The 16,072-nt window shown below is 52.4% G+C and overlaps 1 protein-coding gene across 3 annotated transcripts in view; it reads left to right on the top strand.

Moving 5' to 3' along the window:
• Positions 1-12,880, top strand: part of UHRF1 (ubiquitin like with PHD and ring finger domains 1) — a 35,647-nt gene extending 22,767 nt beyond the window's left edge. For 2 of the 3 annotated variants that reach the window (XM_069591427.1, XM_069591429.1), the window contains exons 8-17: positions 496-619; positions 729-836; positions 1,126-1,230; positions 2,068-2,174; positions 3,620-3,782; positions 3,871-4,008; positions 6,513-6,651; positions 6,739-6,884; positions 8,689-8,787; positions 11,324-12,880. In XM_069591427.1, the coding sequence (XP_069447528.1) occupies positions 496-619; positions 729-836; positions 1,126-1,230; positions 2,068-2,174; positions 3,620-3,782; positions 3,871-4,008; positions 6,513-6,651; positions 6,739-6,884; positions 8,689-8,787; positions 11,324-11,470 (1,276 nt within the window). In that variant the 3' untranslated portion in view covers positions 11,471-12,880. Of the gene's footprint in view, positions 1-495; positions 620-728; positions 837-1,125; positions 1,231-2,067; positions 2,175-3,619; positions 3,783-3,870; positions 4,009-6,512; positions 6,656-6,738; positions 6,885-8,688; positions 8,788-11,323 lie in introns of all 3 variants that reach the window. The other variant, XM_069591426.1, reaches the window with a different exon arrangement.
• The last annotated feature ends 3,192 nt before the right edge of the window (positions 12,881-16,072 follow it).

The raw sequence follows: 16,072 nt of genomic DNA, 5'->3' as shown, positions 1-16,072 counted from the left end.
GGCTCACTGCGGGGAGGGAGGCACTGTGGGCCGGAGGCGGGAGCGGGCGTCTCAGGCCTGGAGTGGGAGAGTCGTGATGCGCAGCTCTGGTGTGAGAGCCTGGGAGTGCTAACAGAGGTGGCTGTTGTTTGCCCCACCCCTGCCCTCCTGGTGGAGACAGGGAACTGAGTCCTTGGCAGTGAGTAGGTGCCGTTGAACTGCCCTTCTTGTTGGCTGCGTGGGGGCTGGTCTTGGCTTCACCATGGGGGGCACTGCTGTTACCAGTGGGAGGGGTCAGTGTCTGCTGCCCACCAAGGGGGCCACTCGCCCCATGTGGCCATCGAGCTCTTCCAGTGTGGCCCGTGGGACCGAGGGAATGGATTTCTTATGTCAAGTTCGTGAATTTAAGTTGAAGCTGTTCCCCACCTCCCCACTTCTGTGCAGTCTTGGCTGTGCAGGAAGGCAGGGGGCTGGGCATGCGGCCTCGGGCAGGGGGTGACGTCCTTATGATCACAGGTACTGCCCCGACTGCCGGATCGACTCCAGCGAGGTGGTGCAGGCGGGCGAGAAGCTAAAGGAGAGTAAGAAGAAGGCGAAGATGGCGTCGGCCACGTCATCCTCGCAGCGGGACTGGGGCAAGGTGAGCGGGCCCTGGGCTCCTGGGGTCCCTGGGCTCCTGGAGGGCCCTGCTGCCTTCCGCCTGCCCGTGGCCACTCACGCTGCTCTCCCCTCTGTTTCGCAATGGACAGGGCATGGCGTGCGTGGGCCGCACCAAGGAGTGCACCATCGTGCCATCCAACCACTTTGGCCCCATCCCGGGCATCCCCGTGGGCACCATGTGGAGGTTCCGAGTCCAGGTACGTGTGGATGTCAGGCTCTGCGGCTCGGCCAGCAGGCGCTGGCCTTCCAGTAGCCCCTCTGCTGGGGAGGGCCACCCCAAGGGCAGGAGGCTAGGCTGGGATTCACACCAGCTCCTTCCCTGGTATGGCTTGGACTCTGGCCTTCAGGGGCTGAGGGTTCTGTTAACAGGACTGATGCGTTTGGATCGAAGGGTCAGACTCTGGCTCTGAAGGCAGGAGTGAGGGCATTTGAGCTTATCTGTAGTGTCTGGTCCATGGGGTGCCACTTATCTCTCTGGGTTCACAGGTCAGCGAGTCGGGGGTCCATCGACCTCACGTGGCGGGTATCCATGGCCGGAGCAATCACGGGGCCTACTCCTTGGTCCTGGCTGGAGGGTATGAGGACGATGTGGTGAGTGTGGGAAGCTGGTTTCATTTGTGTGTAACTGTGGCAAATACACGTAACAGAACACTTAACCATCGTAACTGTTCTTAAGTGAACCACTCAGTGGCATTAAGCAGATTGACCCTGTCATGCGACTATCACTACCATCCATCCACAGAAACGTTCCCATCTTTTGAAGCCAAGACTCTGTCCCCACTAGACACTTGAGTTCTCATCCCCTCCCCCAGCTTCGGACCTCTACCATCTGCTCTCTGTGTCTGTAGATCTGACGTATAAGTGGAATCATATATTTATCCTTCTTTGTCTGGCTTATCTCCCTGAGCATCTGGTCCTTAAGAGTTCATCCACGCTGTAACAGGTGACAGTATCTCCTTCCTTTTTTTAAGACTGGGTAATACTCCGATGTGTGGCTGGACCACATTTTGTTTATCCAGTCACGCATCCGTGGATGCCTGGGTTGTCTCCACATTCTAGCCACTATGAATAATGCCGCTATGAACCTGGGTCTGCACAGATCTCTTCACGTCCCTGTTTTCAGTTCTTTGGGGTATAAACTCAGAAATGGGATTGCTAGCCTACAGTGATTCCGTTTTTAATTTGAGAAGAAAGTCCATACTGTTTTTCACAGCAGCCATGCCAGTTTCCATCCTCACCAGCTACACACAGGTTTTCAGTCTCTCCGCATCCTCACCTGCTCTTGGTGTTATCTGTTTCTTGGGTTGCTGGTCCTGACGCCTTGGTTCTTTGGCAGCTGGCATCCTCATGGGCATGCGTGGCTTCATTTTGAGGATGTCTCCTTTCCCGTGCCTGCAGGGTTTAGCCTGCCCTCTGTGTCGTTTTTAGGACCATGGGAACTCGTTCACATACACAGGTAGCGGCGGACGAGACCTTTCCGGAAACAAGCGGACTGCGGAACAGTCTTGTGATCAGAAACTCACCAACACCAACAGGTTTGCGGAGCAGAGTGTTCCTGTTTCTCAAGCGCACGTCTGCCTCGTCCTTGGCTGGCTACACAGGGGAGGGGCTGTGTTCTGTTTTGGAGGCATTACATGCAGGAAGTTAGATCCCCATTAAGAGTGTGGTAGTGGGATCTTCCTATCAGTCCAGTGTTAAGACTCTGCCCTCCCACTGGAGTGCACTCGAGTTTCATCCCTGGTCGGGGAACTAAGATCCCACATGCCACATATCATGGCCAAAACCCAACGTGGTGGTACGTAGGGTCCATCTCTTCCCTGCTCTGTCCGCCTGTGAATCAGTTAGTCACAGCAAAGCGAACTTTCCCACAGAAGGCCAGATAATAAACATATTTGGCTCTGCATGCTCTCTGTGGCAGCCATTCAACTCCGCTCTTATAGCACATAAGCAGCCACAGAGCCCACGGAAGAGGGTATGCATGGCTCTGTTCCGATAAAACTTTATTTGCAACATCAGTACGTGGGCAGGAGTTTCCTGAGCCCCGATTACAGGATGGGGTAAAGCATAAACATAGAGCAAAAATGAAAAAATAGAGATCTGATAACCTTTAAATATTATAAATCACACAAAACCCTTCAGTGTGCAGAAAAGGCAGGTGACTCTTGGGGGAAAAGTCTGCCATAAACAGGATACCTGACGGTTATGCCTTTCTACGTAAAGAGCTGTTGCAAATCAACAAGAAAAACTAACAGAATAAAGCAAATGATGTGCAAATCATTCCACAATGTAATGCAATCCCCAGTGACCATAAAAATTTATTTATCTTTAGTGAGCAAAGAAATACACATTGAAGCAATGATGAGTTCCTATTTATTTATCCTGTAAAGCTGCCCAGATTCTCCAGTGTTGAGAAAGGCCAAGGCATAGGCTAGCATTCCATTGTTAGTAGAAATCTAAATTGATATTTCTTGCTTTCCAGAAAACTCTTTGCTTAAATAATCTTTGTTTTAAAAAGGAGGGCAGCTGAGCTGACCTCTCACGCCCCAGCTCCCAGACCTCTGTGTCCTCCGTTGGGACACGCCTGTTGGCCTGGCCCACATTTGTGGGTTTTTTCCCCCAGTTTGGCTGTACTGGGTCTTTAGTTGTGGCATGGGAAATGTGCGTTTTATTGTCTGTTTGTTTTTAATTTGAGGCATGTGAACTCTTAGTTATGGCATGTGGGATCTAGTTCCCTGAACAGTGAGAATGTGGAGTTCTAACCACTGGACCACCAGGGAAGTCCCTCAGTTTCCCTTTCCTTACAAGGTCATTGGATTCAGGGCCTACCCTAGTCCTTTCTGACCGCTGCCAAACTTGACTCCATCTGCAAGCACCCTCTTTCAAAAGAAGGTGACACATTCATGTGATTGGGGGCTTGGGATGCAATCAGCCTCCTCTCAGGCGGACACTGTCCAGAGCATGGGCCCGCCTTGCCCCGCAGGGCTCTGGCTCTCAACTGCTTTGCCCCCATCAACGACCTCAAAGGGGCTGAGGCCAAGGACTGGCGGTCGGGGAAGCCAGTCCGCGTGGTGCGGAACGTCAAGGGCCGCAAGCACAGCAAGTACGCGCCCATCGAGGGCAACCGGTACGACGGCATCTATAAGGTGAGCAGGGCCCCTGTGGCTGTACCCGCCTGCCCCGCCCCCCATGCTAGCGTGATCCCCTCTGATCCCCGCTCCACTCCCTCCATAGGTTGTCAGGTACTGGCCCGAGAAGGGCAAGTCTGGCTTCCTGGTGTGGCGCTTCCTCCTACGTCGAGATGATGTGGAGCCGGGACCCTGGACCAAGGAGGGCAAGGACCGGATCAAGAAGCTGGGGCTGACCATGCAGGTGCGTCCAGGCCAGCACTCGCGGCCAGACCAGAGCCAGCCGGGGGCCCAGGCAGGGAGCGTCTGGCCGGCAGGGCCATGCTTTCCAGGGTTTCTCTCATCCTGGATGATTTCCAGGTTGCGAACGGGTGGTACCTCCCTGGCTTTCCCTTCCTCGTCCTTCACCCAGAGGATGTTGGGGTGGTGGCTCAGGTGTGCACGTGGCTTTGCCTTTCCTTTTTTTTCCTTAAATGATGTTTTTAAAGATTCATTTATTTGTTATTTTGTGGCTGGGCTGGGTCTTCGTTGCTGCACTCAGGCTTTCTCTAGTTGCAGCAAGTGGTGGCTGCTCTTCTCTCTGATGCCTGGGCTGCTCATGGCATTGGCTTCTCTTGTTGCGGAGCATGGGCTTTAGGGCATTCGGACTTCAGTAGTTGCAGCTCCCAGAGTCTAGAGCACAGGCTCAATAGCTGTTGTGCATGGACTATTGCTCTGCAGCACACGGGATCTTCCTGGACCAGGGATTAAACTGGTGTTCCCTGTGTTGGCACCCGAATTCTTAACCACTGGACCAGTGGGGAAGCCTGAAGGCTTGGCTTTTGTGGTTAGAACTGAGAGCTGGGCTTCCTCATTGGTGCTGTGTTAGAGGCGCGTACCCGAAATCAGTCTGGAGTCTGATCTCTTCTCTTGGCCAGTCCCCTCCCCTCTCTCTTCTCTTCTCCTCTCCTCTTTCCATCTGTCTCTTTCTATTTTTTTGACTGCACCATGTGGCATGTGGGATCTCTTAGTTCCCTGACCAGGTATGGAACCCTGCAGTGGAAGCAGAGTCCTAACCACTGGACCACCAGGGAAGTCCCTGTCTCTCTTCTTCCTCTCTATCACCCCTTCCTAACCCCAAAGCTGACAAACCAACACAATTGGTCTAAATACATTAATATTAGTAGGTAGTGCATGTGTGCTAAGTCACTTTAGTCACGCCCGACTCTGCGACCCCATGGCCTGTAGTCCCCCAGGCTCCTCTGTCCATGGGATCCTCCAGGCAAGACTACTGGAGTGGGTTGCCATGTGCTCCTCCAGGGGATCTTCCAACCCAGAGTGGAACCCAGGTCTCTTATGTCTGCTGTGTTGGCAGGCGGGTTCTTAACCACTAGCACCGCCTGGGAAGCCCATAGTAGATGGAGAGAAGTCTAAATGTAAAGATAAGGTGGATCGCTCCCCTGGACCAACTGCTCACCTCTATGGCTGCAGAATCTTCCTTTTCCAACAGTTTACCCCATGCCTGGGGAACACTGCCTTTTTGCACTATAATTATGGTGTTTTCTGTTCCTCACGGTGAGCGGCTTTACAGCTGATATGTCGTAGTGGGGCTATTTCAGGAATCTTAATTGCTGTTGAGAGTCTGATAGCGCCTGCCCCCTGGGGGAGCCACAGAGAGTTGTCTTTTGAAGCAGTGTTTATACCGCAGGGAATTCAGAAGCTGAGGAACTGAGGAGGCAGGCAGCTGAGGAACTGTTCAGTGGGAGGAAGATTTTTATTTAGGACTTAAGTCTTCACTGTACGTTCACATTGCTAGAAAAGCTTGAGGGTTTGTTGATGGAACTTTGGAGAATTGGATGTGATTGTAGGTGCCTTAGAGATGGGGTTTTAGAGGCTTCCCTGGCAATCCAGAGGTTACGATTCCGAGCTTCCACTGCGAGGGGTGTGGGTTCAATCCTTGGTCAGGGAACTTAGATCCCACATGCCTCTCAGGCCAAACTGAAACAAACAAAAAGGAAGTGGGGTTCTAACAAAGCCTTCTGGGGCTTGGAGGAACGCAAGACCCATCAGAATAGGGTCCTGGAGCTAAGGCCTGGGGCTGGCGGTTAGTAAATGAGATCATCTTGGGAGCCAGCCATGCCCATCATCCCCACGGGGGTTGGGCTGGCTCTTGGCAGCACAGAGCCTGAAATTCTTACTGCCTGGCCCCTGGCTGGAAAAGGTTTGCCTACTTTTTCTCTTAGAAATGGAAAACTGTTAAGACTGTCTTGGGGGAGTTCCCTGGCGGTTCAGTGGTTAACATTCTGAGCTCTCACTGCTGAGGGCCCTAGTTTAATCCCTGGTCAGGGAACTAAGATCCCACAAGCCTTGGGGTATGCGGCAAAATAAATAATAAAGGCTATCTTGGGAATTCCTCAGCATTTCAGTGGTTAGGACTCAGGGCTTTCACTGCTGAGGCCTTGGGTTTAGTCTGTGGTTGGGAAACTTTAAGATCCCCCATGCTGTGTGGGTTTACAGCCTAAACAACAACAGCAACAACACAAGACTTGTCTTTTTTGCTGCCTCTGATCTCACTCTGCCTCCTCCCCTGCCACCCCCACCCCGAGGCGCAGGCTGTGTGTCTCTGTGTTTGCCACCGTGAGTCTCTGCTCAGTCACTGCTTCAGAGTTGGGTCGGTGGAGACCTCTGGGTTGAGGCTGAGTGAGCACGGAGTCTGTCTCTGGGGTTGGACTGGGGAGGGGTGACCGGCCTGTCGTCTCCCACTCGCAGTACCCAGAGGGCTACCTGGAGGCCCTGGCCAGAAAGGAGAAGGAGAACAGCAAGCAGGCAGCCCTGGACAAGGAGGAGGAGGACGGGGAGGAGGGCTTCACATCCCCCAGGAAGGGCAAGCGGAAGAGCAAGTCGGCCGGTGGGTGTTTCTGCAGCCACCCTCGTGCCCAGGGGCGGGGGGCCCCCTCCACTCTCCATCCTCACCCCGCCCCCGGCTCTGCCCCAGGAAGTGATGGGTCTTCGCAAGGGACACCTAAGAAGACCAAGGTGGAGCCCTACAGCCTCACCACCCAGCAGAGCAGCCTCATCAAGGAGGACAAGAGCAACATGAAGCTGTGGACCGAGATCCTGAAGTCACTTAAGGATGGGCCGGTGAGCTCTCCTGCCTGGCCGGGGCCTCTCCTCTTGGTTGTCGTAAGATGGTGATGCCGTGAGATTGACCATCTTCATTCTCTAAACTGCGCAGCTCGGTGGCATTGAGCACATTCAACTATTGCCGCCACCATCTCCAGAGCTTTCTCATCTCCCTAGAGCGAAACTGTCCCTGTGAAATGCTGACTCCTCATCCTCTCCCCCAGGCCCTGGCCCCACCATCTACTTCTTGTCTGTGAATCTGACTCCTCCAGGGACCTCCTGTGAGTGGGATCAGACAGTGTATGTCCTTTTGGGTCTGGCTCCTCTCTCTGAGCATCACGTTCTCAAGGTCCATCCATGTTGGAACCCTCCTTCCTTTCGAAGGCTGAGTAATATTCCACCACATGAATGGAATTTGCTTACCCATCGTCTCATTAGACACTTGGGGTGCTTCCGGCTTTGGCTGTTGTGAAGGGGCTGCTGTGAACACGGGTAGGCAGGTGACTCTGGGACTCTGCCTTCAGTTCTGTTGGGTATAAACCTAGAAGTGGGATTGCTGGATCCTAGGGTCATTCTGTTTTCAAATTTCCCAGAAACCGCCAAACCAGGTCTACTTTTTTCTTTTTTTTTTTTCGGTCCTCCTGCCTTGGTGGGTAGTGACATTGATGGGTCACTGCAGGCAAGTGTCTTGGCCTTGGTGTCCTCTGTCCTTGCCTGGTGGGGACCACTTCTCCTTGGCTCACAGTCAGGATCAAACCCAAACCCTCCTGAGCCCTGGGCCAGCTGCCTGTTACTGCTGACATCCTCTGCCTCTGGTCTCTTCCTCCCTGTCATCCTGTCTCACAGCCTTCTCTCTAATGGGTTTCTCTGCCCAGAGTACCTTCCCCCACAGCCTTCCTGGCTCAACCTCTTTCCTGTGTGAAATCACTGTGTCTGCCCTAACCAATGAGCCTTTGGGGGTAAAGCCCAGGCCTGGGCAAGTCTGGTCCCTCTGGAGGCTCCCGGGGAGTTTCGACTCCTGACTCTTCCAGCTTCTAGAGTCGCTGCATCCCTGGTTCGTGGCCCTTCCCTCCGTCCTCAAGCCAGCAGCTCAGCATCTTCTGTCTGTCTGCCTCTGACCCTCCCCTTTCTTCTTATAAGGAGCCTGTGATGACACTGGGACCCCTGGGAATCCGGGGTCACCCCCATCTCAGGGGCCTTAACTTAATCCCTCTTGCCAAGTCCCCTCTGCTGTGTGTGGTGGGTGACAGGTCCGCAGGTCCCAGGATCCAGACGGGAGGTCTCAGGAGGCCTGAGGCTCAGGAGGCTCAGTCCTTCAGGTCTCTCTGTTGGCAGGCCAGCTTCTCCGTGGAGGGCTCTTGGTGGCCCCTGCCCTGTCCTTCCAGGGCAGCCTGCCTCGCTCCCTGCTGTCCCCCACAGAAGCTGTGCTTCTGTCTTCACCTGCCTATCCTCGGTCTTCCCCACTGGGCCCCAGGCTCCAGGAAAGCAGGTGTTTCTCCATTTTGCCCCCTGCTGGACCTGGGTGTCTGAGCGGCGGGCAGGTGGCGCTGCGTGTCACAGGACTGGGCTCTGCACCGAGACAGGCACTGACGAGCGTGGTCTTGACCTCGAGCCTGCATGTGCTCCCCCGGCTCCAGGGCCCCTGTCTTCTGGTCCTCAGACAGGGTCACAGCGACTCCTGTCCTCCCAGGGCAGGGGCAGGAAGATGAGATTCAGGACCTGGGGGCGGGGGCCGAGCGGGGCAACTGGAGGCCTGTTGTGCTTCTTCGTTCTGGGGAACCGAGCCTTTGCCGCACTCACACACCTGCTCTCCCGCTTTCAGAAATTCCTGAGCAAAGTGGAGGAGACATTCCAGTGCATTTGCTGCCAGGAGCTGGTGTTCCGCCCGATCACGACCGTGTGCCAGCACAACGTGTGCAAGGTGAGGGGGCGGCCGCGGGAGCCGCCGGGGGGTCCCAAAGGGTGCTCTGACCCCTGCCGGCACCCTGTGATGGCCGGCTTCACTCGGACCTCCTGCCCTTTGCCCTTCCGGGGCCTCAGGGTCTGTTTCCGGGGCTGCCTGGCTTACAGTTGCTCTCCCCTCCCCCACCAGCCTTCATCACAGTTGCCCATTGCCCCGCCACCACCCTGCGCCTCCAGCCACACTGGCCCTCTGCTGGGGCCTCTACAGGCCGGTTTGTGCCTACCTTCCTTGGGGGTCACACGCTGGTCTTCTCCAGCATCTTCCAGCCTCTGGGGGTCCAGGGTGGGAGAGGAGGGGCTGCTGTCCTGCTCCTGCCATCTAGTCATACTTAATGATTTAAGTGGGCCTCAGGCAGGGCTGGAGAGGCACGAGGACCTTATCACCTAGAGGAGCCGGGAGGAAGGCTTCCTGGAGGATGAGGTGGCACTAACCTGCCCCCTGAGAGGGACCTCGGGGCAGCATCCCGGCACATGGGAGTAGCCAGGGCCTGTCAGGGGATGAGAGCTGGTGAGTGGGGCTGGAGCCTCCAGCCAGCGGTCAATCCTAGGAGGGAAGTGGTCTCCAGTCTGATGCTTTTGAAAGAGAGATTGGGAGAGGCTGAGATGGGTCCCGGACCAGGGTCTCTCCCTGCTTTGGGGCTGGATCGTTCTCTATCGTGGGGGTGTCCTGGGAGCTGAGCAGCATCCCTGGCCCCACCTCCTTGGTCCCAGGAGTCCCCCGAGCTGGGAAGCACTGGGCTGCATGCACAGCATCCTTGCCATGCCTTCTGGCCAGAGTCAATCTGTAAGAATTTACAGGCAGTGTAGGCAGGCAGCTCAGAAGGGACCGTCCCTGCCACCTGCTCACTCTAGGTCACTGAGCTGTGTCCAGGGCATTGGGTCAGTTGTCAGACCAGGAGAGGGACCCTGAGAATGTGGAGCGCTCAGGCAGTGCTCACGTGGCCTGATGGAGGCTGGGAAAGATACCCTCCGGTGCCCCAGGCCACGTGGCGCCCAAGTTCAGAGGCTTGGTGGAGTGGCACAGAGAGCACATCTTTGGGATCAGCTGCCTGTGTTTGACCTCCAACTCTCTCCTTTCTGGCTGTGTGACTCTAAAAAGCCCCATAACCAGATCTTTCCTATCTTCTCAAACTGAAACCCTGTCCCCGTTAAACACTGACTCCCAGCCCCTGACCCCACCCTCTACTGATACTTACAGTCTCTGTGGATCTGACTCCTCCAGGGAACTCCTGTGAGTGGCATCAGACAGGGTGTGTCCTCTTGGGTCTGGCTTCTCTCCCATAGCATCAGGTTCAGGACTTGCCCATGTGGTCCCGTGGGTGAGTCACCTTCCGTGTGAAGGCTAAGTCACCCTGCAGCATGCAGATGGCCCACGCTGTGTTGATCCATCACCTGTGAGTGAGCTCTAAGTGTTTTCACCTCTTGGCCACCGTGCAGCTCAAAGTGGTCCAGCATCTGATTTTGAACCCGAGTCAGTGCATTGAGCACAAAGTACTATCTCTTGTGTCTGCGATCAGCTATAGACTTTATACTGGAAAAGAATGCAGGGATTTTTAAATATAGGAAGCAAAAGCCACTGCCCTCCTCTAGTGGCAGCAGGTTTTCACCTGCTTGGCATTGCCCCTCACGCAGCTGCCTTGTGCCATCCTTCAGGTGTGCATAGCTGTGCAGGTGTCTGTGCCCCTGTGGGCATCATCTCCCCGCTGTTCGCCTCATGGGGAGGTCAGCTCTCCAGGGCTCCTCAGGCTTGCAGCTCAGTCTCCACCTGACTCTTCCTCCACACACTGCCTCCCGCATTGTTTGGTTGACAGCTGGGTTCGAACCCAGAAGTCTGGCTCAGAATCCAAACTCCATCCTTCCCCCCTTTCCCTTCTGTCTTCTCACTGACACATCTTTATTGAGCCTGTGCTCCATGCTGGGTCCTGTGCTTGGCATGGGGAACATCAGGGAGACACAACCCCTGATCGTGGGGAGCATCTGCTCTGTTAACACACAAGCACATCAGTCCATCAGACAGTTTCAGAAGGAGGAAGGTTTTGAAAGCAGACAGGGTGTGGTGAGGCGGGGCCATCCTGATGTTCCAGGGCGCCTTGAGGAAGGGTCCTCTGAGCAGGGGACTCCAGCACCAGTGACGAGAGAGCCAGGGTAGACCTGTCAGGTGGTGTGACCTCCAGGTGCAGGAGCCTGGCAGCCAGGATGACCTGGGAGTCTCTGTTTTTTTTGGCCACAGTGATTGATCAGCTTGTAGGATCTTAGCTCCCTGACCAGAGATCGAACATGGGCCCTTGGGAGTGAGAGCACAGAGTCCTGACCATTGGACCACTGGAAAGTTCAACCTTCGTGTCTTTGATGAGCCTGGGGCAGCCGGGCCGGTCATGGGCTGCCAGCAGTGGAAAATGAGACTGAGGGTCAGGAGGGTCCTCTGGGTGCCTGGTGGTGCCCCAGGGGACCATGGGTGGCCAGGATCACCTCTCACCCACCCCACTCTCCCACAGGACTGCCTGGACAGGTCCTTCAAGGCCCAGGTGTTCAGCTGCCCGGCCTGTCGCTATGACCTGGGCCGGAGCTACACCATGACCGTGAACCAGCCGCTGCAGGCCGTCCTCACCCAGCTCTTCCCCGGCTATGGCAGCGGGCGGTGATCTTCAAGCACTTCTCGCCAAGTATTTAAAAAAAAACAACAAAAAAAACCATGTTATCAGAGGGGTCCGTGGCCCCCATTTCGTTTTTAGTGGGCTTAACTTAAACATGTAGTTTTTTCCTCCACTCCCTAAAACTGCCTCGTCTTCCCATGTTTTTTTTTTTTAATCTATGAATTTTTTCAGGAATTTGTATTATGGCTCAAAGGAAGGAACAAAGTTGGACTTCTCAGTGTTTTTATTTTGGTTTTTAACAAAAAGCCTGCAATTTTATCAGCAAAAAAAAAAAAACACCTAAAACAAAGTTTTTCAAAAAATGGTTTTTCTTCTGAGGATGGGATTAGAAACGAGTTGGTGTGAAGGCTGCTGAAGTTCCCAGGGTTGAGGTCTCAGCCATCCCCGCCACCGACTCGCAAGAAGGCACCGGGCTGCCTAGAACAATCTTTTCAAGGTTGGTAGGTCGGGCCCCCAGAGGTGAAGTTCCATCGCCTAAGACCCAGCAAGGCTGTGGTCCTGGGTGTCACCACACCCAGGTGTTGGCCCCGCATCACCAGCAGGAAACTGTTCCAAGGAAAAGCGGAGAAGTCCCGCTGGGGCCCGTTGAAACCCTCACCTCCAAGCCATCCCCCATCGGGCTGCCTCCGCATCCCCACCACACACAGAGGCCACGGGCCACCCGAGCAGAAACCTGGGGCCACACCGAAGCTACCTCCACCGGACCCTCCCCTCCATGGGGGCCGACGCTCGGCGCAGCGCCGTCCCGACCTGACGCCACGGAAGCCACGCCCGGGGCCATGTTCAAGTGCCTTTGGTCCCTCCTTCCTTTTCAACCCAGGGCTCTTTCTCAGCACTGAATTACTGACACTGCCAACCGGATTCTTAAACTGGGGTCCTCCAGTGCCTCCCTGGGGACCCCAGGTGAGCAAGTGGGGACAATCAGGGTTTTGTGGATCCTCGAAATAGAATTTTCAACTCACCAATTGGGTATTACAAGAGGGAAACCTTTTAAAATGAATAAACACCTTTTCCAAATGAAATTATTATTTTTTTTTGTAGTTACTGTATATGTACCAAGGAAGCTAATAACTTTAGGGTTTGGTTGTGTTTTTTTCTTTTTTTTTTTGGTCGGGGGAGTTTTGTATTTGGGGAATGATTCGTTAATGTTTCTAACTTTACCAAAGTTTGCAGCTTATACCTCAACAGAACAGGGATATTTTTAAGTCACATAACTGCAGACAAACTGGAGCAATACTGTTTTAAAAGTTTCTCTTTTTTTCTTCATTATTAGGTGGTTTAATGTATTAGAAATAAACACCAAAATCCTGTGTAGGCTTTTTTTTTTTTTTTTTTACAAAGTTCAATATTCTCTGTCCAGGTTTTAGATTCTCAGAATAAATGCCTTTTACAGATGCATTTGGTGGTGTCTTTTGTCTGCAAATTGCCCTGTAGCCTACTAGGCATTTCTGTAACTTGTAACATGTTTTCTCTATCCAGAAAAACCCAGGATGCTAGACAAGTAGCATCATTTCCACTTTGCAGATGCGAAAACAGGCCCAGAAGATCCAAGTGATGGGCAGTGATCCAGAGGGGCCAAACTGGGCCTTCCAGCTTGGACCCAGAGGTCATTTAGTGTCACTAAGGGGGGTGGCACTGTCCCCATTGACACTTGAAGAAACAGAGGCTGTCATGGGACCCCCATGAGAAGACTGGCTCTGCCTTAACTGGGCGTCAGCAGCCTGGACCATCAGCTAGGGAACTGCTTTACCCTGGGGGGCCCTCTGCAGGCCTGGGGGATTGGGTGCACGTGGGGCGTGGAGACAGATGACCTGAAACGCTGTTTCCAGTGGGAGTCAAGGGTCCAAGGCTGAGGTACATTTTTCAGGTTTTCTCCTGTTTTTGGCTGTGCCTTCATGGCTTGGCTTGCAAGATCTTAGTTCCCCCACCAGGGATTGAATCCTTGCCGCCTGCAATAGAAGGATGGAATCTTAACTACTGGACCAGAGAATTCCCCAACAATGAGGCAAGTTTAACAGTTCCAGGGAAGTTAACAGTGGTGAGTTCTGCAGATGCCAACCTACCACTGACACCTTGTGCTGATGGTTCTATGAATGCCGTGGGTGGATGTAAGAAATAAAGCTCTGCCTCTTCAGGACCTTCAAGTGTGTCCTTGAAAACATCATGCTAAGTAAAAGTAGTGCTAGTGGTGCTCAGCAATGTCCAACTCTTTGTGACCCTATGGATTATAGTCCCTCAGGCTCTACTGTCCACGGACTTCTCCAGGCAAGAATACTGGAATCAGTTGCCATGTCCTTCTCCAGGGGATCTAGTTACAAAAGATCATGTAGTTTCTCATTCATATGAAATGCCAAACACAGGGATCTATAGAGACAGAAGGCAGATTCGTGTAGTGATGACAAGATATGGTGAGGGATGGAGGAGGTGGGGAGCTAAAGGGTGCAGGGTTCTTTTGCAGGTGATAAAAATGTCCTAAATTTGGTGATGATTGCAATACCTGTAAATGCGTTAGAATCCTTTGAATTGTGTGGTATGTGAGTTATATCTCAAGTCAAAGTGTGAACATGAAATAAAAATAAGAAAGAGGCCCTCCTATGAGGAGCCTAGAAATAATGTCCCCAAGTGGGCTTATGTGTCTGCAGGGGGGCCACACATGGGAACAGGACACACCGAGGTATGTTGTCAAGATTGTAGAATATTTTTTGTTTCTCAAAAGTTAAAGCTGTCACTGTTAGAAGTGAGCAAACCCCATGGACTTCCCTGGTTGATCAGTGGCTAAGACTTCGTGCTTCCAGTGCAAGGGAGCTAGATCCCATGTGCTGCAACGAAGACCCAATGTAGCCAATTAAATATTTTAAAATTTTTTATTTAAAAATGTCTAAAAAATGAACAAACCCAAGAAAAGTGTATATGAACTGCTATGCAGAAAATAATTCCAATATTAGGTGTATTGGGTTCCTGGTTGACTTTTGGTAGTTTTAATTTTATAGCAGTTTTATTGAGATATATTGCCCATGCCATAACACCCACTGAAAGTATACAGTGGGTTTTAGTATATTTGCACAGTTGTGTAATCATCTCTATCTAGTTCCAGAATTTCATTTTCCCTCAAAGATACCCAGTCCCTATTAGCAGTCATTTCCCACCCCTCCCCCAGCCCCTGGCAACCATCAACGTACTTTCTGTCTGCCAGTTTGCCTGTTCTTGATATTTCATGTAATTAAATTCATAAGACACAGTTTTTTGTGTCTGGCATCTCACTGAGCATCGCGTTCTCAAGGCCTATCCACACTGTAGCAAGTGTCAGGGCTTCACTCTTCATGGGTGAGTAATACTCCGGTTTGAGATTGGATCACCTTTTAAAGTTTATGTGGTTGCTTTTTTCTTTTTTTAATGTAAATCTTCCTTTTCTCCCTCCACTCCATGCTATAAAATTAATAACCCTTGAAAAAGGCTGAGCACCAAAGAATTGATGCCTTTGAGCTGTGGTGTTGAAGACTTGAGTCCCTTGGAGTGCATGGAGATCAAACCAGTCAATCCTAAAGGAAATAACCCTGATGACTATTAATTGGAAAGAATATTAATTGGAAGGACTGATGTTGAAGCTGAAGCTCCAGTACTTGGGCCACCTGGTGTGAAGAGCTGACTCATTGGAAAAGACCCTGATGCTGGGAAAGATTGAAGGCAGGAGGAGAAGGGGCTGATGGAGGATGAGATGGTTGTATGGCATCACTGATTCAATGGACATGAGTTTGAGCAAGCTCCTGGAGATGGTGAAGGACGTGGAAACCTGTTGTGCTGCAGTCCATGGAGCCACAAAGAGTCGGACATGACTAAGTGACTGAACAACAATAATCCTTTAGAACATTCGTAAATTGAAGATGAAGAAAAAGCCAAAGTATATGATCCTGACCCCAGAGGGTTAATATTTTTAGACTTCATTTGTACACGTGTGTTGGTATGGCAACATTCAACCTCAGAACACCTGAGGCATAGACAGACGGGTTAAATGACTTACCCAAAGACATGGCAAAGCCAGGGTACATGCTTGTTTATAGATGTTTCTCTGTCTTTGTTTTATATACAAATTTAAAGAGTAACATTAGGACAGTAGTGTATGTACTTTCTTGTGCCTGTTGATGGGGCAGCCACTTTATCCAGCACCTAAACAACCACATGAGCCATTGGCATCAGTTCAGTCGCTCAGTCGTGTCCAACTCTGCGACCCCATGAATCACAGCACACCAGGCCTCCCTGTCCATCACCAACTCCTGGAGTTCACTCAAACTCATGTGCATTGAGTCGGTGATACCATCCAGCCATCTCATCCTCTGTTGTCCCCTTCTCCTCCTGCCCCCAATCCCTCCCAGCATCAGAGTCTTATCCAATGAGTCAACTCTTCGCATGAGGTGGCCAAAGTACTGGAGTTTCAGCCTCATCATCAGTCCTTCCAATGAACACCCAGGGCTGATCTCCTTTAGGATGGACTGGTTGGATCTCCTTGCAGTCCCAAGGGACTCTCAAGAGTCTTCTCCAACACCACAGCTCAAAAGCATCAATTCTTCAGCGCTCAGCTTTCTTCACAGTCCA

This window comes from Ovis canadensis, chromosome 5 (genome assembly GCF_042477335.2).
Source record: "Ovis canadensis isolate MfBH-ARS-UI-01 breed Bighorn chromosome 5, ARS-UI_OviCan_v2, whole genome shotgun sequence".
In the NCBI taxonomy this organism is placed as follows: domain Eukaryota; kingdom Metazoa; phylum Chordata; class Mammalia; order Artiodactyla; family Bovidae; genus Ovis; species Ovis canadensis.
Note: the sequence above shows the minus strand (reverse complement) of the source record. Positions and strands in the feature narration are given on the sequence as shown.